We start from the raw sequence: 26914 nt of genomic DNA on the forward strand, positions 1-26914 counted from the left end.
AGGTGTTAGAGTCTAGTTAGTTAGGTTTTAGGGCTATATATTTTCGAAGGGAGAAAAAAGTCGGGCCTGCTCTACCCTAGACTGTCTGGTATAGTCTTAAGTGTCAGCTGGTTTTGTAGAGCAGAGAGGTTAGTAAAAAAGTAAAATAAAAAACAGGGTCTGTATATACAGCCTTGCAGTGGCTGAGGCACATTGATGGCCTCGACCACACACTCCTGGTACATGTCCTGACAAGATCGGATTTTTCCTGTCTGTTCCCTGGTTCCCACACACACTCTCTCCCAGAAGCTGCAGGTACCTAGGCATCAAGATGGCATCTCCTGCCGCTCCTTCCCAGGCTTTCCTGGATAAGTTTGGTTTCCATCTTTAGACAGTATCCCAGCATTCTTCATATTAAATGTCTTAAAGTAAAAAGAGGAGCATGGGGTACACAGATAAAGAGTATACTGTATGTACAATACTATGTGAAATCATAGAGGTTTTCTATAGAGTATAATGTCATAAAGCATATTTTGGCTCCATCTATATGAAAGAAATAATACCAAATCAAGGCTCAAACAATAATCAGGACCCATATCATTAAATGTCTCTGATTTAACCATAGAAACTTTGATTTTACTGACAGTAAATAGACTGGGAATTATTTTAAGCAAGGGGAAGCTCATGATAATTTGAGTCTTAGAAAGACCTTCTTGAAGAAAACAAATTGGGATATGGAAACAATTTAAGGTTATATTGCAATAGTAAGAGTAACTATGAAAAAACTAAGGTAGTATAAACTGAAGATGCAGAATAAACTTTGGGTGATAAGTCAAAAGAAAATTTGATTTGAATTATTGATTAGTTCTTTCCCTTATTTCTTCATTTCTCTATGGTACAAGAAAGAAATGGAGGATCATTTTGAACTCTTCTAGTTAGGAAATCTCATATGTGTATTTAGCTGCAGAGGTATACAAGGAAGTATTTGGAAATGGCTGTCACTACTTCAAAATAGGATATGTGGTATTTGAGATCTATGTGGGATATTCAAGTGTATATTTCCAGTAGGTTAGGTCTATAAGAAGAACTGGTGTTCTGAGAGTATTGCCTGTAATAGGTAGATGACTTGAAGATTTATTGGAGTATGGCCTCTTAACACAATTTTATAGTGGTCAACATATTGATGAAATAATAAATTTTAAAATATAAGAATTTAGAACTAATAATGCCTTACAAATGATTGGACAAAGGAAATGTAAGAAAGACATGAGTTTAGAGCAAGCCTCAGTTTCTGGTATTGTGGACTGATAAGTGATGATTTCACTGTTTTTGGATAAAGTGAGTGATTCCAAGTTCATTTGTAGAGTCTTTAATATACAAATTGCATTGTATTTGGAAATGGGGTCTTCAAAGGGTGGCTTCAGCACAACAAATGAAATGATGACCAGAATAAAAAGACACACTATAGACTCAGAGAGGATATTTTCCCAATACTGATTTAAAAAAGGGTTTGACATCTAGGACATATAAAGTGCTGGTATAACTTTACAAGAAAAATTAATAAAGCAACTTAATAAATGGGTGGAAGAGCTTCCTCTAAAAAACATATGGAAGAACGACAGTATATGAAGAAATGCTCTATTTTACCTATCATCAGGGAAATGCAAATCAAAACAATAAAAAATCTTCTTACATCAGTGAGGCTATCATAAATCAAAAAGAACAACCAACCAATGTTGGCTTTGATGGGGAGAAAGGAGGCATCCTCAATCTCTGCTAGTGAGGATGTTGACTATTCCAGCCTTTTTTTTTCAAATAAAATATGACCACATATCAGAAAATTAGGAACTTAATTTCCATATGACCTATTAATTAAATTTCTTGTGTTCCCAAGGGCCCCAAAACTCTATTCATAAAGTACATTTATACTGCTATGTTCGTTGTAGCACTAATCACAATTGCTAAAGTCGAAGAACAGATGACTGAATGGTATGGGTCTTGAGTGATAGTCGAGCAGGAAGGGTGTTTTCCTTGCACATTGTAAAACTTGTTTGATTCATGGAACCCTATATGGCACCTCCAAATCCACTAGGACTGATCTCTGTGTATAAGCTCTGTGCATCTCTAAGTGTAGATCAAATACCATCCCCCCAAAAAAGTAAAAAAGAAGAAAACTTGGCATATATATGCAATAAAATACTACTTGGTTTTAATAAAATATAAAATTATGAAACTTATTGCTACATCAATAAATCTGGGGAGTATCATGCTAAATAAAGTTAGAAGGAGATATAGGTATCTCAGTAATATGTGGGATATACAATACATATAGGGGAATAACAAATACCTAAAGGCATCAGAAACTGAGAAATTGTCTTTAATAAAGTAGCTTAGCTTGCTATTGGGAAAATGGAAGAGAATATACTGGGACAAAAGTGGGGGAAAGGAGACACCTTGGTGGAGGATATAATGCTGGTATGTTTTGTGTATGAACACTTCACATTAATGGTTTTTTTGTCGGGCCACACACAACAGTGCCCAGGGTTGACTCCTGCCCCTTTTGGTTTAGCTCTCACTCCAAACAGAGCTTGGAGTATGATATGGTGTCGTGGGGATTAAATTTGAGTCAACTACATGCAAGCCAAGCATCATACCTGCTGCATTATCACACCAGTCACGACAGTATTGTAAACCACGTTGCATAAATAAAATTAAACAATAAATGTTTAAACAAATTTAAAGGTAGTTAAGGGGAAAAGTCATATGATTGATCTCTAATTCAATATGTTTAAGTTCTTATAAGAAGAGTATATTAAGACCAAAAGATGGCAAAGAGGTCTGGGACACATGCTTTGGATATATCTTGAATCTGCAAAATTATGGCCTCTAAGTACTACCAGATATAATCCTGTAACTCTGTGAGCTCTGCTGTGTGGCTTTGATTGCCTTCATCAACAGGACTCTAGGATCACCACATCCTCAAGCCATAGCATTAGCTGTGTAGTCTGGTTGGACAAGTATTCTTGGGAATAACCTCTGGCCCTCTAAACAATGTTTGGAGACTCCCAAAAGAGGCAATGCATAGAGGGAAAATGTCAAATGGACATGAAGGTGGCCATATACTCAGAGAAAACTAATCATATTGACATCTTAATCTAGAACTTCAAGCTTCTGTAACAGTGATGACATAATTTTTTATTGCTAGTCTGTAATTTTTGTTATGGCAGTCCTAGTAAACTTGGATAAAGCCACCATCCAAGACTGGGAATGTGGAAAAGAAAGCAGATTTAGGGAAGGAAATGTTGAAAGAAAATATGTTGGTTTTGAAATTCCCAAGATATATCCAGATGCAGATGTTTAAATGACTGGAATTCAAACAATAGAATGGAGTTATACATCAGGAAACCTAGATTATAATAGAGTTTTTTCGAGGGACCTTATCAATGGTGCCTGGAAACTGGTAGACACTCCTGGAAATACTCAGTCTGGTGCTGCAAGCTTGGCAGTTTGGTAGTCAGCCTAACAAACACCAGGAAATCATGATGATTATGCTCTATTTAGAAACACCCCTAAGGTTACATCTGGTGATGCTTGGGGAGGTACATGGTACTGGGAATCCAATAAATATCGAGCCCAGCTTTTCTAGACTTCTGAGTCACCCTCTCGGCTATCTTCTCATCTGAATAAACTTAGAATAACTAGTACCATCTATGAAATATATAGTATGGGATAGAGATACAGTACAGCTAGTAGGGCTCTTGCCTTGCATGTGGCTGACCAGGATTAGATTCCCAGCATCCCAGATGCTCTCTCCAGAACCACCACAAATTATTCCTACATGCAGAGCCAAGAGTAAGACCTGAGCATCATCTTGTGTGGCCCCCCAATAAAAAACAACAAAAAAATAGTACTGTCATCCATGATAGGACCATAAGTATTATCAACATTAAGGAACAGACTGAAGAAGAGAATCTATGATAAGGAAATTACCCAGAGAGGTGCTTAAATTAGCACATTTCTTTATCCTGCTTAATTATCATCACTTAAGCACCTGGTAATCTCTAAGAATTTAATATAGTGACCATGGAAATGTCTTAATTTCTAAATCTCCAATACCAAGTAAAATGCCTAACATTTATTATTCCTACAATAAACATATGTTAAATATAATGGAATTAAAATTAAGACTGTATTCTCTGTTTTTTATTTGCTTATTTCTGGACTGTGAAGCATGTGTTGCAACTGATCGTTTAAGTTCATAGTGAAAAATTATATCAGCATGTAATGGGCATGGTCCCCTTCCAAACAATCTCCCAGGAAAATAGTTTTCATTATGACCCTCTGTTTTTGCCATTCCAAATAAAATACTGTGCACAGAAGTTTTACATATACATATATGTATTGCTATATCTGTGTAATAAATTGCAGCACAGGAGCCACCTGGGCTCTGGACTCCCTCAAGCTCTGGTATGACACATTTGAGCAATATAAATTCAGCTTCTCCTCTGGCATCTGTTAGCTAACACACTCGCAACTCCACCTCAGCACTGGTAACCATCTTTTCAAAGCAGGAAAACTATACTGTATGCTGAGAGACCATGGAAAAGAATCCTTCAGAGAACTGTGAGGACTGTCATATTCTAAATGTAAGTAAATTCATATTTTCCATTTGAGCAGATTTATTGTATCACAATGTGAACATTTGAAAGTAAAATCAAAAGTAATTTTGAAGTATGGCTTGCTATTTTAAGAGCTATTGTATACTGTTTTATTCTTTCTTTTCTTTGCATAGGCAGACATTTTTAAATCCAAGAAGATATGTAAATCATTTAAAATTTGTGGATTGCTCTTTGGTATCCTGGCCATAACTTTAATTATCCTGTTTTGGGGAAGCAAGCACTTCTGGCCAGAGACCACCAAAAAAGTAAGTAACTGCATATTTTTATCCAATGCTTTTTTTTAACTTGAATGGATTTAATTAGTGTTTGACAAATTAATTTAATTAGTGTTTGACTCTGAAAGAACAATAAAACTGAGTAGGAATTTTCTCCTTTTATTTAATTAGCTATTTTAAAGAAAAAATTATTTTCTGGTATTTAAATTAAAATTAATAAAATGTGGAACTATCCATTTTTCTCTAGTGCGTGGCTTTAAAGAATTACAATTTCTCCAAGTAGAAAAAGTTTTATCGTAAGAAAAGTTTCCATTTTCTTTCAATTTTCTGGACAGAAACTTATGGGAAAATAATTTTGCTTCCACTTAAGAAGAAACTACCAAAAATGGTCGCAAAGGATTTTCAGTGATTATGTTTCTAGGTTAATGCATCTGCTCAGGACATGTTCCTTTTCAAAAGAATTATTCTTATACTTGAGTCTCCATTTATTTGACTTTTTTAATTAAAACTTAATCGTTCCTCACCAGTCTCAATCATTACTGTTCCACTGAGATAGTAGCAATACAAGTCAGAAATAAGCAACACCAAGTCATTAATCACAGACATCTCAAAAAGTTTCTGTCATAGAGTGATTTTGATGTAATTTGATTAGGTGCCATTGTTATTAGTATACCTTAATATTATTACTGTTACTGTTTCCTTCTACTATTATGGTTACTGTTACTCCTGGACTCACACTTAAGAGGAAAGTTGAGATGTGATCCAAATAAAATCACAGTTTTCCTTTTGCTGCAATTGTATTTTGCAATAGAATTCATAAATATACAGGCACAGCATAAAGTTTAATGGCTTTACCACATTTTTCTTTCTGAATGTGGGTTACTGTTATTGATTTGGCACCATAATATGTTCTAATTGATAACAGATGAAAGACAAATTTGATAACAGATAAAAGGAGAAGGCATAAATCCAGAAAAAAGGATGATAGATTATAATGGGTTGATATTGACGATTAGGAGCCAAAATTGCAATAGAAGTGGAGCAGGGGGAAATGGTTGAATTAGGAAGGCAAGAAAAGTTAGAAAATAGAAAAACAGAGGCTGAAGCGGTGGCACAAGCGGGAGGGCATTTGCCTTTCATGCGCTAATCTAGGATGGACCGCAGTTCAATCCCCAGCATCCCATATGGTTCCTTAAACCAGGAGCTATTTCTGAGCGCATAGCTGGGAGTAACCCCTGAGCATCACCGGGTGTGTCACAAAAACAAACAAACAAAAATGCAATAGAAAATCAACTAAACACTTGTCTAAAAATAAGTGATGCATAACAACCCTCAGAATTTTAACCTCTGCTTTATTTCCACTTTATTTTAGTCTTAGTAGCTACCACTTAGTTTTGTGTTTGTGTGTGTGTGTTGCCGAACATTGGAACCAGAACCAAACACATATAAGATAAGTGATTTACGACTGAACCACTACCAGTCACTACCTTTTAAATTTACATTGGAAAAAAAATAAATAGCAAATCACCTACTTTGCTTGTCTCTACTCTCTCTCTCTCTCTCTCTCTCTCTCTTTCTCTCTCTCTCTCTGCCTTGTTTCAGAAGGGTGGTCAGGCATCATACAATGTCTATGGGTGTCTTCTCACTCTTTCATACTTCCTTCTCTCTTCTTCTGTGCCACTCTCTATTGAGCCATCTTTCTAGAGAAGCTGGTTCAAGTTAAGAAGAGGAGAAAACAAGATCAGGAAGTAAAAGGCAAATGTGTAAGGGTAGCAAAACAAATTCTGATATAACTTGGAAGCTATTAACTAATTCCCAGGGTTATATGCTGCTCACAAATTAAATTTTGGATAATTATAAATAAGTTAAAGGACAATGAACCCATTGATTTCATCATTGTTATAATGTACATAACTGAAATTGACAGGCAGAAAGCCCATTAGACTACCCCCACATATACCTGCATATGTGGAGCTAGGTTTATATTACAAATACTAATCTGATAATTTTTTCTAAACATACCATATTATTTTATTACATGTTATTATAAATGACTGACTTGGGGACCTTGTTTATGTTTTGTAAGGTGCCAAACCCACTGAGTACACAGTTCCTTCTGTGTCCCCACAATTTCCTCTTTTTTCTCAATATAGTCCTTTTAATAAAGAATAATATATAGCAATTATATTGATTCTTAAAACCAAAATTAAAACTTACAGCATTCACAAAAGAGAACTATGCTAATGAATATTTAGAAGAATCATATCTCTTGAAGTAATATATCTAAGGATATAATTTTCAGCAATGACATTTATAGAAAAAAGTTAGTATGAAGTAATCCAGTAAAATTGTCTCCTGAGAAACGTTTTTCTGCTATGGGAAAAGTTTTTAAAATATGAACTAAGGTATTCAATTTGCAGTTTATTGTTTTTTCTATGTAAGTCCCAGCCTTCACCATAAGACCAGATTTGGTCCTTTGCAAACTAAGGAATTAATTGTATGAGTAGCTGTTCTATACAGTCTACTATTACTAATATTGCTGCTGCCTCTACTGCTACTACCTATAGCTACTATAACTACTACCACTACCATCACCACCATTACCTTCAGTTCTCAAAGGACCAAAGAAACCACCTGTTTCTAATAGCTAAGACTGCCAGTAAAACTGCCTTAGAACTAATTCAGGAATGATTCCTGGGAACAGCAGTTTGGTGAGTAAAATATGGGTCTGGAGAAGTGTTTCTATCCTCAAGAAAAATGTTAAAGTTGTCGCTGGAATTTTTTTACCAGGGGAACTGAGCTTCACCAGATGGTGCCACGTTTGCATTTTAAGCAAACACTTCCCTTTATTTTCGTTTCTTCCTATGCATTTTGGGACCCCTTGTAGACAGGTTCTTGATGATTTTGCTTTTGCCCTGGGCTGACCAAAGGTAGCTCCCATTGACTATGTAGAGCCAGACTCCTACTAAAAATAAGAATCAAGAAAAGTATGAGTCTTTAAAGGAAACTTTTTTCTCTAACTGAAATGGGAATAGGTAGCCTATTCCCAGAGTGTAGAGAAATCATCTCAAGTAACCCTGAAATGTGTCAATCCCCGTAGCTGAATGGAATTTGTCAGCAATCCAACACTACATTTGGCAAAGAATGGGGTGATAAATTGGTAACTATGTCTCCAGAAACATTTGGTGACACACCAATCCACAAAGATTACAAGTGGTAGATTTGAGACTATCGTTAAGCCTAGCCTAGGGATTCTTTGACTATTTTTATTTGTATCCAAGAATAAGGAGAATGATGAGGTAATGGATTGGGGAAACTTTCCAGTCAGCAAGAATCTGTAGATTTTAGAAATGTTTTTCTTATTGAAATGTGCTGCTATGCCAATTTTTTTCATAGCTGAGAACTGGTGATTGAAAATGCAGAAGGCTAGTTTTTATAAAGAGCAATATATCTGCTGTTTTGTCAAAGAAATATTCATAAATTCTTTACTTTGCATAGGAAATGTTGGCAATAATAGAGTACAGCACATACTTTTCCTGTTCTTCAAGCATAACACTTGATAATCAGCGACTCTGAGCATGTGTTTCCCCTTTGCAGAGTGTGCTTCTAAAACACACAGTAAAGGATTAGGTGGAGTAATGAGCACCTTTGTTATAGGTATCAGAAAGCAAGCCTAAGCCAAATATCCTGAAATCTCTTTTGGCATGCTAATGCTACTTGTTCCCAAAATATAGTTATCTTCAGGAGGTCTGAGACAGTTATATTTTTTATTAAAAAATGCTTTAATGGGGCCGGAGCAATAATGCAAGCAGTAAGGCATCTGCCTTGCGTGCGCTAGCCTAGGACAGACTGTGGTTCGATCCCCCAGCGTCTCATATGGTCCTTCAAGCCAGCAGCAATTTCTGAGCACATAGCCAGGAGTAACCCCTGAGCATCACCGGGTGTGTCCAAAAAAAAAAAGACTTTAATTTTTTTTATCTCAAAGACAGTTACAAATTGAAGCAAGGAATCAAACAAACTGTGAAAGGGTGAATGTTATGAGTCATTAATTATGAGTGGAGGATTTATCTGAAATGAGGAAAGAATATGGAAGTGAGAATTTTATCTCTTTATACTCTGTGTGATCTTGTTGATCTCTCACTGTCTGGGATTAACCACCTATATTTTATATTTCACTTCTGAGGAACATTCTGTTTCACCAGATTCCCTGTCCTACTCTAAAGTCCTGTTACATACACTAAGACCAGTCTTTTCTGTGGGTAGATTATAGACACTCTGAGTGGTATTGGAGAAATGAACTTGCCTTATGTTTAAAATGTATCATTAATTATCTTTTAAATTATGAGGCCGGAGAGGTGGCCCTAGAGGTAAGGTGTCTGCCTTGTAAGCGCTAGCCAAGGAAGGACCGTGGTTCGATCCCCCAGCGTCCCTTATGGTCCCCCCAAGCCAGGGGCAATTTTTGAGCGCTTAGCCAGAACCCCTGAGCATCAAACGTGTGTGACCCAGAAAAAAATTAACTTCCGCACACATTTAAAAAAATATACTTACAGAACAATAATTGAGGCCTGGGTGATAGCACAGCAGGTAGCGTGTTTCCCTTGCTGGGGCAAACCCGGGTTTGATCCCTGGCATCCTATATGGTCCCCAAAACTTTGCAGGAGTAACTTCTGAGTGCAGACCCAGGAGTAACCCCTTAGTGCTTTCAGGTGTGTCAAAAAAGAGGAAAAATAGAACTATCATTTACAAACGTATTGATAATTGAGTCTAGGCATCAAATATTCCAATACCAAACAAACCACCAAATCAAATCCAGCACCAAATCAACTTCCCTCCACCAGTATTCCCATGCTCTCTGCCATCCCTAATATTGTCTATCATCTTTGCAGACACATTTCAAAGTTCCATATTTACAGTTTATATTTCAGGTTTTTGGTGTCGCTGTGTCTGAACAGCACTAATTTTAACATAAATACAATCTTAGTGTGAAGTCACTTGTTGGATTGATTTCTACTTTGACCTACAGAACTTGAAGCACTTCCAAATTGCAAGATATGTACACAAAATACAATAGGATAGAGAAAAATTGGAATAGAGAGAATGACTATACATACACAAAGTAAGCAGGATATGAAAAGAATAAAAAAGGAAACAAGAATCGCCAAAGATGAACTGTTTCTATTTGTCAATTTAGCAGAATTTCTCTTGCCACTTGAATTGTCTTTTATGGAGTAAAATTGCTAAAAAATGTATGAGATGAGCTATTGAGTATCCACTCACATATTTCTCCAACAAATCACCTCGACTCTGCTTTGATTTCCTCCATTTATTCTTTCATCGCCAGAAAGACACTCAGGTAGGATGCCAAGAATCTTTGTAAAGAGAAAAGTGCTTCTGAGGTTCAGTCTTCATATGGGCCTTGATGCTTATATAGATATTAGCCATAAAATGTGATCCGTGGGGATCTAGATGAAAGAACATGTCTAAATTTTCTCAAACTCACCCCCCAAACAATTCAAAATGGGATATCAGCATCATCTTCCTAAACAAAAGACAATCTATTCCAAAAGGCATCTTTTGACAGTAGAATTTCCTTGGAAGAAAAATAGAGCTCTTCACATTAATATCCAGATATACCCCATAATTTACATATAGATGAATTTATTCAGATCCTACTATTGCAGTATACCATTGCAAACAAAATTGCAACAAGCTTGTTTATATTTATAGTCAGCATGGACACCTTCTTCTCAAAACAATTAAGTAAAAAAAGTATCCAAAATAAAGTTATTTGAAGGAATATTGAAAACAATCAAGATCTGCTGAGTTTAGCAGTTTCCAGTAGTTTTTTTTCTATGCAGTAAGTTGTCCAGATAAAGTATATTGCCAATAGTCCAGGAAAACTCATTCAGAAGCACACTGAAAATCTAAATGTCACCAGCATGGTTCTACTTCTACCAATGATTGAAAACACAGCCTGTATTTTCTATTTTGCCCAAGTAGACAACATTCCAACATCCTCTAGTCTCAAACTTTCTTTTTCCATTAAACAATCCACCAGTGGTGAACTGACTAAAAAACACAACCTTCACCCTCCAAATGCCAGTGGTGTAGACATTTCTCTCAACAATAAATTATATTTCTAAAAAAAGTGCCCTTCATGTTGAGAGATCTGACTAGGTTGATCTGAAGTAGATGGTCTTCTCTGCTCTTAGTTCGGACCTTCTGAGAGTTCAGTTTCTTACCATAGGTAGAATTTTCTCAAGCTGGCTACGTAGCTATAACAGAGGACACATTTATAACTAGAAGAAAATAACATGCCTATAAGAATTGTTACCTGTTATAAACTAGATTATACTATCTGAATTAACTCTGCAGTATCTAGAAGATTGTTAAACTATTTTTCTCCTCAGTCTAAAATATAATTTAATTATTCTCACTAATGAATAAATGCTTATTGTAGATTATTCAAAAAGGAAATAAATAAAATTAAAATGTGGTTTTAAGAAACTTTGTCAAAGCTTAAAATACCTTAGGGAATTGAATGCTTGCCTTTGATATGTAAGGAAAATATTCAAAGAAATATTTAAGCAACAACCTTTGCTAAGGCAGAATAGAATTAGAAATATATAAATAAAACTGTCTCTTGTTTTCTTATTTACATAAGCTTTTCTTTCTTGAAGTAGCTCTATTTCTACAAATTCTTACCATTACTTTTTATAATCTAGTTGGAGAAATTTTGACCAGGTCAAATTAACACTCAGTTACAGACAATTACAACTCAAAAACAACTCAATGCAATGTCATCTCTAGACGACTTCAGGAGGGAGTCTGCATCACTAGAATGCAACAATGGCTCTGCAGGTGACTTGCTTATTCAGAATTGTAGCTTGAATTTTAATAAGAAAAAAATGAGTATAGAAAAACATGATGCTATGATGATATCCAAATAACAAGAATAAGATAGACTTCCATATGCATCCAACAGGTTTGTTCTGGTAGTGGATGGTAGCAAAAAAATTGGCTTAATATTTGTGCAAGGCATAAATATATTCTCAGTTATAGAATTGCTACTCTTCTGGGACTCCCTGTGTTTCTAGATCTTTCCTAAACTACACAGAACAAATATATACTTTAAGATTACATAAAAAATTTATCAGTCACCAGAGGAAAATGAGGAGGGGAAATGAGTTTAATTGAATAAAAAGAGTCAGTGATATGCTGAGGACTTTCAGAGATGAACTTAATGCAGTATACGCACATGTTTAGGTATAATTGATATCCCAAAAATTTTTATAATGCAATGTCAATTCAACTTCAAAATAAACATAGAAGGGAAAGAATTCTTTCCTAGAGAGAGTAGAGACATTTCAAATTTTTCTTTCAACCACCCAATAACTACTTAATAACTAATCTTTCCAAATACTTTTTCCTATGAGACTCCATATTTTAGTGCATGACATTTGGAAAAGTTGTTGGATTTATATTTAAGAGAATCTGGGATCTTGAGAGCAATTAAATTTAAAACACAAAACGCCAGAATAAAATTAATGAAGTAGATGAACCCATGAAAAGAAGACTGTAAATATTAGAAGAGTACAGTAATTATTTCCTGATGTTTTACAAAGCAAAATACCCTAGGAACATAAAAATGCAATACAAAAATACCTTCCTCACACCTACATTTATTGCAGCACTATTTGCAATATCCAGACCCTGGAAACAAACAAGATGCTCTTCGACAGATGAATGGCTAAAGAGACTGTGGTACATATATGTTACTCCCCTCCACCAACTTCCTATTTTGTTCACCTTGAGAACAGACCTGCACACATCTGGGAGGGGTCTTTGGCTTCCTGTTTTGCTCACCTTGAGAGGCAGAAGAGAGATTCAGGGTAGTATGGAGAGAGGATTCAGGAAGATAGGTGGCTGGGAGAGACAGATTTGAATGCAGAGCTACTTATGGAGCAGGCTTAAAAGGTTTAAAAAGCTTAGGAGCCACACATGGTGGCTAAGGCCTGAATAAAGTTGATGTCTCCTGAAACCTGACTGCCTGTGGATCATTTCCTTGCTGCCACCCTGAGACCTCTGGCTGAAGGGGGTTGCAGGCACGTGGCCTTGACAGGCAGAGAAAGGCCTTTCTCTTCACCCTCCCTCTATGTCACCATCATCCATCACCATCCAGGACTCAATAATTAATGAGTGGAATATTATGCAGTCGTCAGGGAAGATGAAGTCATGAAATTTTTCTATACATGGAATCTATTATGCTGAGTGAAATAAGTCAAAAGGAGAGAAACACACAGAATAGTCTCACTCATTTATGAGTTTTAAGAAAAATAAGACATTATTGGAATAATGCTCAAAGATGAGGTCCGGAAGGACTGGCTCACAATATGAAACTCATCACAAATAGTTGTGAGTTCAGTTGGAGAAATAACTACACTACCAATTACCATAACAATGTTAATGAGTGAGAGAAGTAGAATGCCTGTCTTGAATACAGGCAGGGAGTGGGAAAGGAGGGAGATAGGGAGTATTGGTGATGGCAATGTTGCACTGGTGAAGAGGGGTGTTCTTTTTTGGACTGAAACCCAACTACAAACATGTTTGTAATCATGGTGTTTAAATAAAAATATTATTAATAAAAATAAATGAAAAGCAAAATAAAGCAATGAAGGGAAGAGTAAGACTATTATCTAATATTGCTCGAAGAGAACAGTCCATATACTTTTAAAAGGAAAGACAATCTAAGGGCTCCAATGAAAGTACAGAGAGTAGAGCATTTGTTCCATATTCAGCCAATCCAAGGCATCCCATATGGTTCCCCAACCACCCCCAGGAATAATTCCTAAGTGAAGAATCAAAAATGACCACTGAGCATTGCTGGGTGTAGCCCCCAAACAAAAAAAGCAAAACAAGATCCAGAACTGTGGACGCAAAAGGATAAGAAGATAAAGGGCAGTGAATAACCACTGTGCATATAATCAGATATCTTTCTCAGCTCTAGTGAAACTCATGGAGAGTGTGGAAGTGATCACTGAACACTTGTCAAAGAAAACGTTGACTTAAAGAAACATATCAGTACAGATTTCAGTTGATCCATCTGCTTAATACAAGGGGAAATATTTTATAGTATTTTTCTAAATATAATTTGCTACTGAGTCAAGGCTGCCAAGAACTGTTTAAATTCATTATAATTAGGTCAGCACCTTGGCTTTCTTGTAAAATACTGCCTCACTGAAAGGATCCTCAAACCAGTACAAATTCCAGAAAGTACTCACTTTAGTCTTAGGGATTTCCCATTGGCAAATTCTGGATATGGCACCTCACTACAAAAACTCAGGAATGTGCAAATGACCCAGACATGACCAAACTATCATGCCTTATGAGGGGACATACTGAGTAAATTAGAGTCTTTTTTTCTCCATTCTCCAGACATATGACATGGAACACACTTTCTATAGCAATGGAGAAAAGAAAAAAATTTATATGGAAATTGATCCAGTGACCAAAACCGAAATATTTAGAAGTGGAAATGGCACTGATGAAACATTGGAAGTCCATGACTTTAAAAATGTAAGTTTAGTATTTTGCTCATAACATTTTAATTAAAATGCTAGAACATATTACTCAAGTTAAAATAGTCTTTAGCTTCCATTTAATTTATAAGAAATATTTTTATCTTTGAATTAATATTTGCCTATCTATGGCCCTTAGAGATGATGAACTTATTTATTGTGGTGATTTTAGGAAACATTTCTAATTTTTCTCTGTTTTATAGGGATATACTGGCATCTACTTTGTAGGTCTTCAGAAGTGTTTCATCAAAACTCAGATTAAAGTGATTCCTGAATTTTCTGGACCAGAGGAGGAAATAGATGAGGTATGTAATAATAATAGAGGTAGCAAAAGACAGTATTTATTGAATCTAAATATTGCCAGACATTGTACTAATTGTTCAACTCTCACTTGATTCTCACAATGACCCTATAGATAGATACTATATTTATCCCCATTTTCAGACAAAGATATTGAGACTCAAAAATGAAATCTGATTTTCCTAAGGTCACTCAACTAATGAACAACAAATTGATATCTTGAACTCTGGATTATAAAATACTCATTTTAGTTTAAAGTTTATACCCTAGGTTGCCATTAATGTTATGTGTATTATCTCCCAAATTAAGGATTTCTAATAAGAGGAACAGATTAAATCTGACCTAAGACAGAGTTATAAAAACAACAGTTTCAAGGCACCTGTGATTCTGGTCACTTTTGTCACACTGTGATGTTCATCTAATGCTTTCAGTTCATTCAGTTTGTAATTTCAGGCCAGATTGCTAATGGAATAACCCACACATAACTTTGCTAGGAAAAGCAAAATGCTATAACTGTTGTGGGATACAAAGTCTCTGGGAATACACTGCTGGGTCTTGGTAAGGGTCAGGTGCTGTATATTAAATCTCTCAAGGCCTATTGGGAAATGGAGAATTTGTGCCTAAACTATAGCTATACTTTCAGCTATTTCCTTGTGATTACTTTTGAAAATGTAGTGTGCTATCAGTGGAGAAAGAAGAACTTAATTAAGGCTATACTGTAACAACAAACTCCTTATAGTAAATTATAAAAAGCAAATATCTATTTGTTTTGGTTTGGTTTAGTGTTTAAATAGCAAATCTGCTATGATATATGAACAACTTGACAATAGCCTCTATCTATGTGGCAAATAACTGTTTTTCTTCTATCTTCCTCATTCTTTTTCAGTTTTCCCCACCTAACTCCCTCCGTCTTATTTTCATCTACTCATTTATCTTTCACTTAGCTCTTTTGTAAAAAAGCGGGCTCTGCTGAGATGGAATAGGAAGCCCTTTTTTATTGCCTTTATCCAAGTCTCAGAGATTCCCACAAATATTACCATTTTGTGTCACTGATCCCCTTGTGGCCAGTAGTAGACCCCTGTTATGATCATTTCCAATAAAAGGGAGATTTTTCTCAAATATGTCTATGACAGTGAAAAATTAGGGATATCTTTTAAAGAAGAATATTTAAGTTCTTCAGAGGAACAACCAATTTCTAGAATATTTGGCATTGCCATGGAATATTAGGAGGCAAGAAAAAAAATCAATGAGATAAAAAGTTATTATTTCCTCCTATTATTTCCTCCATGCAATTTGGCACTATGTGACTGGAACTAGGGAGTGAAGTCAGTGAAGATCTTATTGAAGGCTTAATAAAATCAGTCAAATGGCTGACTTAGTAAAGACAGCCAGAAGGCTTGTGAAGCCATCAGAAGAGGTGAAAGTCACTGAAGGCTTAGTGAAGTTAGTTGGAAGGAGGATAGATTCAGAATGGCCTCTTTCATATGTGGGATATAAACAAATTTAGTAAGGGAATAAGAAATATCAAAAGGCAACAATATTTGAGAAATTATCTATAGAACTAAGCTTCTCTAGTGGAGGTGTGGTGGATAGGAGAACGTATCTGATCCTGCAGCAATGCTATCATTGTCAAGAAATGGTCACTCTGATTTTAAGTGTGTGATATTGGAACACTGTACACATTAAATTCTATCATGAACAGTATTATTGTGTACCTGGGGATGAAACTTGGCAATAAAATTGTCCTACCCACTATACTATTGCTTTAGCCCTATTTGTTTTGTTTTGCATTTTCTCAGAAAGTAATCTAACTATTGAACAGAGCTAGCAAGCAATGAGTGATAAATTGACATAATAGATTTTAAAGGAAATAAAGGCAAATTATAAGGTCTCATTTGGACTTTAAACTATTCTTTAGATAAAATTATGAATCTTTTAAATAATATATGTATTTAGCCCATGACTGTGAGATCACTTTATCTTTTAGAAAATTCAATATTTTCTGGCATTCAGGCTGCCAAAATTTAGATTTTTATTAGATCAAAGTGTGCTTAAAATGACCAAAAAATCCCTCTTATTCTGTATTTTTCTCACACAGTCCCCATGGTTTGTGAATGCTAAACATGTATATTATACATGAATAGGCCTTATTTTGCTAACAAAACTAGTCAACATATTAACATTATTTTATATAGTCACTTTCAATGTATCCCAAAGTGTTTTTAGACTTAAGGAAACAAAGCTATGAGAGGTTATACAAAGACTTCATTCAGAGAATAAATTATAAACTCTGAAATGACAAAACCAGAAAAACAAAATAGTAAAGGACATATTTATCTAATAGTAAGAAGAAATTGGTATAACTTCTAAAAGCAAGTGAAAACTTGGTATACATTACAACCACTTCCAATTTTAGGAACAAAAGAGAAAGTAGTGTTCTTGAAAATATAGTAAAAGCTATATAAAAGAAAACAATTTGAGATCTTAGCAGCTAGATAGAAAGATTAAAATAGTGGTACAACCACTGAAGTCATCAGCTGAAAACATTGCCTAAACTAAAACTAATACTAACAGGCAAATTTTACAAAACCAATTTGGTTTTGATTTGATTTTACTAAGCTGTTTTTAGGAAATACTCCAGAAATCTGGCAGTGTTCAAAGGACTATTATATTGTGCCAGAAATCAAATCTAAGCTTTAGGCATGTAAAGCAAGCACTAATCCTTTGAAAAATCCTCTAGCTCCCAAACCAGAATATTTTATGATTGACTGATATGTACTTTATCTCAAAAGTAGAATACAGGAGTATTCAACTTGAGATCAAATTATGCTTGCAACCCTTATTGCAAGCCTAAAATAACAAGGTAGCTACTCACAACATCTGTTTAAAGAAAGAAAAATATATAAACAACTCATGGTTTTAAGGGCTAAGTTAATGCATGCAGTTCTGTGGGAGGCCCAGAAAATGGCAAAAATCCTTCCTACCATTAATCAAGGTGGTAACGGAGAAGACTCCTGTTTCAGTGACTAGTTTTACTGTTAGACCAGAAGGAAGAAAGTTTTACTCTTTAAAAAGCAAATGTTGCAAGACATAGAGCTAGTTCCCTACCAGCCCTAAAGTTGGAAGAGTTTTCAGACTAAAAATTAAATATTTTCCAGTATTCTAGATTGGCTCACTTATTTTATTAATTTATCTTCCTAATATTCTTTTGCCTTTCAGACTGAAGAGATCACTACAACTTTCTTTGAGCAATCAGTGATTTGGGTCCCTGCTGATAAGCCTATTGAAAACCGAGACTTCCTTAAAAACTCCAAAATTCTAGAGATCTGTGATAATGTAACCATATATTGGATTAATCCCACTCTAATAGCAGGTATAAATTGTCCCCCCTTCCCACTCAGTGTCTTCCAACCCATTGCTCCTGCCTTTAAAGTCAGTAACAGGTAATGTTACATCAAGTTCCCAGCAGTTAGAAACTACGTTTCTAGTAAAATAAATGACAGTTTTATGTCATCTTATATAAAACTGCAAGTTCTGACTGCCAGTAAGAAAATAATTTTTCACAGCATAGTTATAAATCAGATAAATTAATACTGACAGTCTTTTAAATATCCCAGCAATGATACCAACATCTTAGCATGACTAGTGATAGCAAAAAACATAATCTTTGTACACCTATAATCACTGTGGTCAAGACACAAGACTATTTATTGCTCATACCTTGGTGAGTCCAACTCAAAAATAGACAAAAGAAGTCTTGGAACAATGATGAAATTGTTGTACTGAGAAGGATTGTCTATATCAAACTTTGGCATTCTTCTAAAAAGATAGATCAATCAATGCAATACTTTTTAAAACTATTTTAGAAATCACTATCAAAACAATTGAGGAGTAGAGATCCAAGGTAATGACTTTAGATTTCAACTTTTAGTTATCCCATAATTAAGTCAAAGGTCTTTTGGACTTCTTATTGTGTCTGGCTTACATAAATTTTAGCCTTCCATGTCAGCATAGATTACTATTATTATTACTCAAGTATGTCTACTCCTTCCAATGCAAGCATCTTTTAACATTGTTATAGATGTAATAGATGTAGGCCTGAGGTGTTAGATCCTGGGCAAGTTCACAACTTTACTCAGGCTGGCCTAAATCGGGGTGGAAATCAGGGGTCAGAGGTGTCCGAAGAAAGGCCTTGGGGAGCCACTGTAGTGAGACAAGGACGACAACTATTTATTATCAGAGAGCAGGAATATTTAAACAGTTACACAGTTGCTAAGATTTACCTGCGTGGAAGCTTCAACAAGGGAATAGGAGGGCCTCACTGGCCAGGTGTAAGGGCAGCATGTCAGGTATGTGGACTCCACCTATGTGACTGGGGGGGGCGGAACTTATGTGACCAGGAGAGCACAGGAGGTGGGTTCCATTGTGATTTGCCTGGTGTTTTCTCTATTAGGAGTTCATCTCCTTTCCTGAAGCCTCTTTGGGTTTCAATTAGGAGGGGTGGGGGAGGTTAGGGGAGCATGATTGTCAGTTCTGCTAGAGTGGCAATCTCAATGCAGTCCAAACCTGTCTTTTACGGGCCCAGCTACATAACAGAATTTACCTTAAAAATTCAATGTCATATCCTGAATTAGATGTTAGAATTCATGTCTGAGCACCATCTAAAGTATAAATTACAATGAAATCTGAATAGTCTGTACTGTTAATTTCTATTACAATTAAAGTTACATGTTTACAAGAGTGTTAGCATTTATAAAATAATATACATTACTGTACCTCATCACCAAAATGTTCTAATTGGTCATTTTTAATATTATGTCATGATTATATAACATTTTAATCTGTTAATAGTGCAAGACAGGAACTAAGGAAATAAGCTAGTAAACAACCAATAAAGAGTTCTGTGTACATAGAAAAAACTTTTGGCTTTGTTTTGGAAAGTTTCCTTACAATATCAGTTAAAAGAGCTTGGATACCTAAAGAATGGCACAGACACAAGTAACATATTTATTCCCAAGTTTTATTTTCTGAAATACTTTTTTAGAAACAGTTGCAGAGCTTTACATCACAATTTTGTCTTTAATACTTTAGTTTCAGAGTTACAAGATTTTGAAGAAGATGGTGAAGATCTTCATTTTCCTACCAATGAAAAAAAAGGCAATGAACAAAATGAGCAGTGGGTAGTCCCTCAACTGAAGGTGGAGAAGACTCGTCATGCCAGACAAGCAAGTGAGGAAGATCTTCCAATAAATGACTATGTGAGTTATAACTATGACATTCTTGTTAAACATAAAAGCAATGAGACCTTACATAAAGCATTACCCCACCCTGAGCTCACAGTCATTGGAAGGAAAATGGTCATAGTTTTAAAAAATATATATCTTTTTATATTTTTATTTTATTTATTTATTTTTTTATTTTTTTTGTTTTTGGGCCACACCCGGTGGCGGTGGCATTCAGGGGTTACTCCTGACTATCTGCTCAGAAATAGCTCCTGGCAGGCACTGGGGACCATATGGGATGCCAGGATTCGAACCAACCACCTTAGGCCCTGGGTCGGCTGCTTGCAAGGCAAACACCACTGTGCTATCTCTCCAGCCTATATTTTTATTTTTTAATTTTATATCTGTAGTTAAGAAACTTGGAATCTGATGATACTCATCACAAGGTAATCTTGAAAATACTTTATAGGAGCTGGCGCGGTGGCGCTAAAGTTAAAGTGCCTGCCTTGCCTGCGCTAGCCTTGGATGGACCGCGGTTTGATCCCCCGGTGTCCCATATGGTCCCCCAAGCCAGGAACGACTTCTGAGTGCATAGCCAGGAGTAACCCCTGAGCATTACCAGGTGTGGCCAAAAACCAAAAAAAAAAAAAAAAGAAAAAAGAAAAAAGAAAATACTTTATAAAAGTATCATGCACTTTATACTTCTGCAATATTATTTTTAGTAATTAAAATCTATAATTAAAAATTTAAAGTGCTACTAAGTCCTAAGTTTTTAGTTATATTACCTAATCTAAATTTAATAACAATTTTATAATATCAGGTAGGAAGTCTTTATAACTTGAGCTTACCAGTTAGAAAATAGACTCATTTATATTCTATTGAGTTGGTATGTATACCTAGATATCATGATTTAAAAACCTTTTTACTACACAGTAAGTTCCAAGAACCATGGATTTGGGAAATATTTTAAATATTTAGATTTTGTGCTTAAAGTGGTTAAGTGAACATTTGAACAATAGTATTTTACATTTCTGCTTCAGGTAATACAGTATTAAAATATTTTTCCAAAAAAAAGAGACTCTTGATCTCTTCTACTATCATGTTCAATCTAAGAACTTTCATTTCTCCCAATCCCCAGCTAATACTCTATCCCATTCAATATGTTTCCTACCCCACCCTACTACAAGCTCCCACTCACACAGCCCCCCCCACCCTTGTTTGCTGGATCACTTTCTGATGGATGATGAATTTTTCCCTCCAACAATGGCTTCTTCTTCTTTCAGACTGAAAATGGAATAGAATTTGACCCCATGCTGGATGAGAGAGGTTATTGCTGTATTTACTGCCGACGAGGCAACCGTTACTGCCGCCGCGTCTGTGAACCTTTATTAGGTTACTACCCATATCCCTATTGCTACCAAGGAGGACGGGTTATCTGTCGTGTCATCATGCCTTGCAACTGGTGGGTGGCCCGCATGCTAGGGAGGGTTTGAAAAGAGGTTTGAGCACAAATGCTTAAACTTCTGGCAGCCGACATATAATAATTGCATGCTAATCTATGAATTTCTGCCTATGTGGCCTTTGGCTTCAATATTTCAGAAACACTTGCAGGTAATTCCTCTCTTCATGTTCTAATAAACTTTTACATCATCTTCAATGATCTGGTTACTGATGAACATCCTGGTAAGAGCTTGCAAAGACTATTTCCTGAAGCTAAAATAGATATTGACCATCTAATATTAATATGAATGGTGGAAAATTGAATGTTATCATGTTTTAGGAGGAAAGGGCAAAACAAAAGGAGTCTTAAATATCAAATTTTACTATGCTATATTGAGAAAGTAGAAATGAAGGCCTGTAATAAAATGTCCACATAAAATAGATTCTTTTGTGCATAATTACAGTACTAATTTAACTGAGAGACACATTGTAGACTTGCATAAGCATCTATTAAGCCACTGGAAAGACAATGAGCCATAGCACTCTAACAGTAAAATATTTCAACTACACAAACTCAGCAAGGAGAAAGCTAACCTAGAAACAAAATGGTTCACAAGCTGTCTTTCTGTGAACAGGAATTCAATTTTGACAGGTTGAACATTTTATAATCTTCATGTCTGCATCCTCTTTAGAACAACAGTATCTTGTTCCAAAGAACTTGTATTGAAAGGGTACCCATAAATTAAATTAACAGAAAAAGGAAGTAGTTCAAGTTGGAGTCAGATTTCACACTTTTCAAAGAGAACGAGCAGCATCAAACTTTCTTAAAGGAAAGATAAACCTAGGTTCTAAGGTTCTAATGACTTGATACTTTGCTTAGGAAAACAAAGAAATGACAAGAAAAAGTATTGAGGAATGGTGATGTCAAAATTGACATCAAGTAAGATCCAGTTTCACCTCTTTTTTACAGGTTGCTCACCACTTCTAGTTTCATTTGAAGCTTGCTTCGTCAGTGTTTAATCTCAAATTCATTGTGCCATGAAAATTTCAAATATCTATCATTATTCACCAGAAAACATTTTTATTATTTTTTATTATTATTAAAAAATACATCATAGAGTTGACACAATTGATCATAATACATTTGTTTCAGGAAGAACAAAGGCAAAGTTATTAAAAATAGAAAGAAAAATTTAAGAGATGAAAGAGAAAGGAAATAAAAAGTTCAGTAGCAAGTATATATTTGAAAATTATTGAATCACCGATGAACTCATTAAAGCCCTAGCTAAAGGTTTAGTAAGCTCTTTTGTTTCTAAGGATAAGTAAGAGTTCAAGAAATACAGTAAGAATGGTGTTAGAGTGGCTATTATTGTTGTTTGCATAGGCCCAGCAAAATATGGGGGAAATGGTAAGGAAAATCCTTGACCAAAATACTAGACCTTACCCCTGAAATTTTCTGGCATAAGACCAGCTCTGGGCTCCAGGCATACCAGATTGTCCAGCCCGAGTCATTCTCTGTGCGAAAATTTTTTCAGCACATTTCGCTGTTATTGGTGTCAGGTTTCTGTAATTAAAGATCCTGGATTCTGTGCATTTCCTACATTGAAGTCAGATTGATGTGGAGCGTCCTCTACTTTCACCTCATAATTAGAGGGCAATGGAGAGCCCTGCCCTGAAAGGAGGTTGTTGTTGCTGTTAAGTCTTCTGGATGTTAAGGGAACCCTCTTTGAAGTAAATCGATGCCAGGGGAGCAGTAGGGTTTTCCTTGGTAGAGGAATGCTTCCGGATGATGTTATGAACAGTCGTGGTTGCAGAAAAACATTTCTAAATATTGATAGTTTCACCAAGCAGCCCAAGGGTCTGGTGACATATCCCCACTCTTAACAGTTAAAGAAGAAGCAAATAGAAATGAATTTGCCTAAGGCTGATTTAACATTAACCAGCTATTAATTGGTAATTAGCATACTTTTCATAGATGAGTTATCAATGCTCACAGAATGAGGGTAATTGTAAATACATTTAACAATGCAAAATCCACTGAATATATTTTCTTTTCATTAACTATTTAAAGACATCTGAGAAAATTTAGAAGCCCTTCAATTACCAAGTTTCCATTTGCAGTTTAAATAAAAAATTGTGAGTATATGAAGTGTGTGCATATTATAAAGCTCTAAAATGTTTATTATAAATTAGTCACCTTAACACAGATTTTTAAGATCAAACATTTTAAATTCTGAGACTCTCAACTTTATGAAGTAATATTCTACTATATATGTCTATTGGAACATACAAAAATGTAGATATCACATTTCTTAACTCAAGAGGTAGAAAGGACATCAAAATAAAATGCATGGCCCTAAAACAAAATATTTAATTAAAGTTATAAAAGCAACAACAAAAACAACAAAGTAAAAGAACAGTTGTATAATACATGCAATTACTCACACAAGGTATAAATTTTCAAATCAGATTTTATGATTGATATTTTCATTTTTAATTTAAAAAGTATTTCTATTTTAATTTTTTTATTTAAACGCCCTGGTTACAAGATAGTTCAAGTAGAGTTGTTGCTTTTTATCAGAGATAAATTTGATCATGATTGAGTTCAGTCATACAATGTACAACAACTTTCACCAGTACACATTTTCTGCCACCAATGTCCCCAACTTCCATTTCATTCTGACTGATGCCCTCTACCCTGCCTGCCTGTCTCTGGAGCAAACATTTTCTTCTCTCTCTCTCTCTCTCACTGAGAGAAATATATATCTTATATCTCATATTTATATATCTTTCTCTCTTTTCTATTTTTTCTTTTAGACACTTCATTTTGCAGTTGAGAGCACAATTCCCAATACTAATGCCCCCAGTTTCCCTCCCACCCACACTACCCTGCCTGCCTCTGGAAAGGAATTTTACTTCTCTCTTCCTCTCTTCTCTCTCTCTGTTTCTCTCTCAAACACACACACACACACACACACACACCACGTGCATGTCCTCACTCGTGTTTTCTATTTTTACAGTGTGGTTTGAACTATTGTTAATGAAGGGAGCCATGCATGTCACTTTATCCCCTTTCAGCAATCAGTTCTCATCCACATTCATCTGTTCCAATTATCGTTATCACTGTCATAGTAAAACCTTCTGTACTCTAATACACTCTCCACTCTTTATGGCAAGCCTCCTTCCATGGTCCTCCTGATCCTAATCTCTATTGTCTCCAGATATTATTATATATTATGTTCTATTTCATTTTATACCAACAGATTAGTGAGATTATTCTACTTTATTCCTCTCCTTCTGACTCATTTCACTCACGCAATAATCTCCACACCCATCATGTATAAGCATATTTCATTACTTCATAACAGTTGCATTGTATTCCATTCTGTAGATGTACCAGTTTCTTTAGCCACTCATCAATTGTAGGGCACTTGGGTTGCTTCCAGATTCTGACTACTATAAAAAGTGCTGCAGTGAATATAGTAGTGCAGAGGACATTTTTGTATTGTGTTTATAATACAGCAAATTGCTGTATTATATGGAAACTCAATTTTGCCTTTTTTGAGAAATATCTATATTGTTTTCCAGAAACATATTGTTTTCCAGAAAGGTGGGGCCAGTCTATATTAGCACCAGCAGTGAAAGAGTGTCCCTTATTACCTGCATACATGACAGCACTGGTTGTTTTTTTCTTTGTGATGTGTGGTAATCTTTGTGGTGTGAGATGAAACCTCATTGTGATTTTGTTTTGCATCTCACTGATGATTAGTGATGTGCAACATTTTTTCATGTACCTTTTGGCCATTATTATTTTTCTTTGAGTAAAAGTCTGCTAATTTGTTCTCCCAATTTTTTAATGGAGATAGTTTTTTTTTCTTGTTAACTTCTGTCAGTACCTTGTGTGTTTTTTTGTTTGTTTGTTTTTTGGGGGGTCACGCCCAGCAGCGCTCAGGGGTTATTCCTGGCTCCAGGCTCAGATCCCTCCTGGCAGGCTCAGTGGACCATATAGGACACCGGTATTCGAACCAATGACCTTTTGCATGCAAGGCAAACACCTTACCTCCATGCTATCTCCCCGGCCCCGATACCTTGTATACCTTGTATATTGACCTGTTATCTGATGACTATTGGGTAAATACTTTCTCCCATTTCATTGGTAGCCTTTGTATTCTAGTCATTGTTTCCTTTGAAGTGCAGAAGCTTCTGAGTAAAATGTAATCCCATTTGTTTATATTTGATTCCATTTGTTTGGACAATGCTGTTTTATCCCTGAAGATGTCTTTAGTCTTAAGATCACGAAATGTTTTGTCTATGTTTTCCTCTGTGTATCTTACAGTCTCATATCTGATATCAAGCTCTTTAATACATTTTGATTTGACTTTCATTAATGGTATTAAAGAGAGGTCTCAGTTCACTTTTTTCATGTTGTTAATCAGTTACCTCAACACCACATTTTTGTTATGTTTTGTTTTGGTTTTTTGGGGGGGGCACACCTGGCAAATGCTCAGGGGTTACACCTGACTCTGCGTTTAGAAATCACTGCTGGAAAGCTCAGGGGACTATATGGGATGCAGAGAATCAAACCTGGGTTTGTTGCAGGTCGAACTATGAAGGTGAATGCCCTACCATTGTGCTATCTCTCTGGCCCCGCAACACCACGTTTTGAAGTAGGTTCCCTTGCTCCACATTGTATTTCTTGCTCCTTTATCAAAGATTAGCTAATTGTATACCTAGGCATAAGTCTCATAATATTCAAGTCTATTCCATTGGTCTCAGAGTTTGTCTTTATTTCATATCCAAGCTGATTTAATGACTAATGTTTTATAGTACAGTTTAAAGCTAGGGAAAATGATGTCTTCCATCTTCTTTATCTAAAGGATTGCTTTGACTATTAGTGGACAATTTTTTCAAATGAACTTCAGAAGTGTTTGATCCACTTCTTTAAAAAATAGCAAGAAAATAGTAGAATGACACATTAAAACTACTAAATGAAAGAAAATTTCAACTTAGATTCCACTATACATAAAAACTCTCATTTATATATGGGGGAGGGATTTAAAAAATGTTCTGGTATCCTTTGAAGGATTACATAATATCTGTACAGTGCTTTGGGAATTACTGCCCTTTTAAAGATGTTCTTCCCAGTCCATGTGCAGAGCGCATATGTTATCATTTACTTGTATCTATCTTGTTTCTTTTTTTCTCAAATTTTATTTATTTAAACAACTTTATTACATACATAATTGTGTTTGGGTTTCAGTCATGTAAAGAACACCACCCATCACCAGTGCAACATTCCCATCACCAATGTCCCAAACCTTCCTCCTCCCCATCCAACCCCCGCCTGTACTCTAGACAGGCTTTCTATTTACCTCGTACATTCTCATTATTAGGATAGTTCAAAACGTAGTTATTTCTCTAACTAAACTCATCCCTGTTTGTGGTGAGCTTCATGAGGTGAGCTACAACTTCCACCTCTTTTCACTTTTGTGTCTGAAAAT

The 26914-nt window shown here is 35.5% G+C and overlaps 1 protein-coding gene across 1 annotated transcript; it reads left to right on the forward strand.

Moving 5' to 3' along the window:
• Window positions 1-4577: 4577 nt before the first annotated feature.
• Window positions 4578-21466, forward strand: TNMD (tenomodulin). Its single transcript, XM_049766623.1, has 7 exons — window positions 4578-4625; window positions 4772-4903; window positions 14309-14449; window positions 14655-14756; window positions 17971-18124; window positions 19843-20009; window positions 21257-21466. Exons 1-7 carry the CDS (start codon window positions 4578-4580, stop codon window positions 21464-21466), a joined length of 954 nt encoding a protein of 317 aa, XP_049622580.1.
• The last annotated feature ends 5448 nt before the right edge of the window (window positions 21467-26914 follow it).

The sequence above is a fragment of the Suncus etruscus genome, chromosome X, assembly GCF_024139225.1.
Source record: "Suncus etruscus isolate mSunEtr1 chromosome X, mSunEtr1.pri.cur, whole genome shotgun sequence".
Taxonomy (NCBI): domain Eukaryota; kingdom Metazoa; phylum Chordata; class Mammalia; order Eulipotyphla; family Soricidae; genus Suncus; species Suncus etruscus.

Coding starts and splice junctions, on each gene's coding strand:
- TNMD (XM_049766623.1), top strand. CDS start 4,578: ATGGAAAAGAATCCTTCAGAGAACTGTGAGGACTGTCATATTCTAAAT. Junction 4,626..4,771: donor AGGACTGTCATATTCTAAAT/GTAAGTAAATTC, acceptor TTCTTTGCATAG/GCAGACATTTTTAAATCCAA. Junction 14,450..14,654: donor AAGTCCATGACTTTAAAAAT/GTAAGTTTAGTA, acceptor TCTGTTTTATAG/GGATATACTGGCATCTACTT.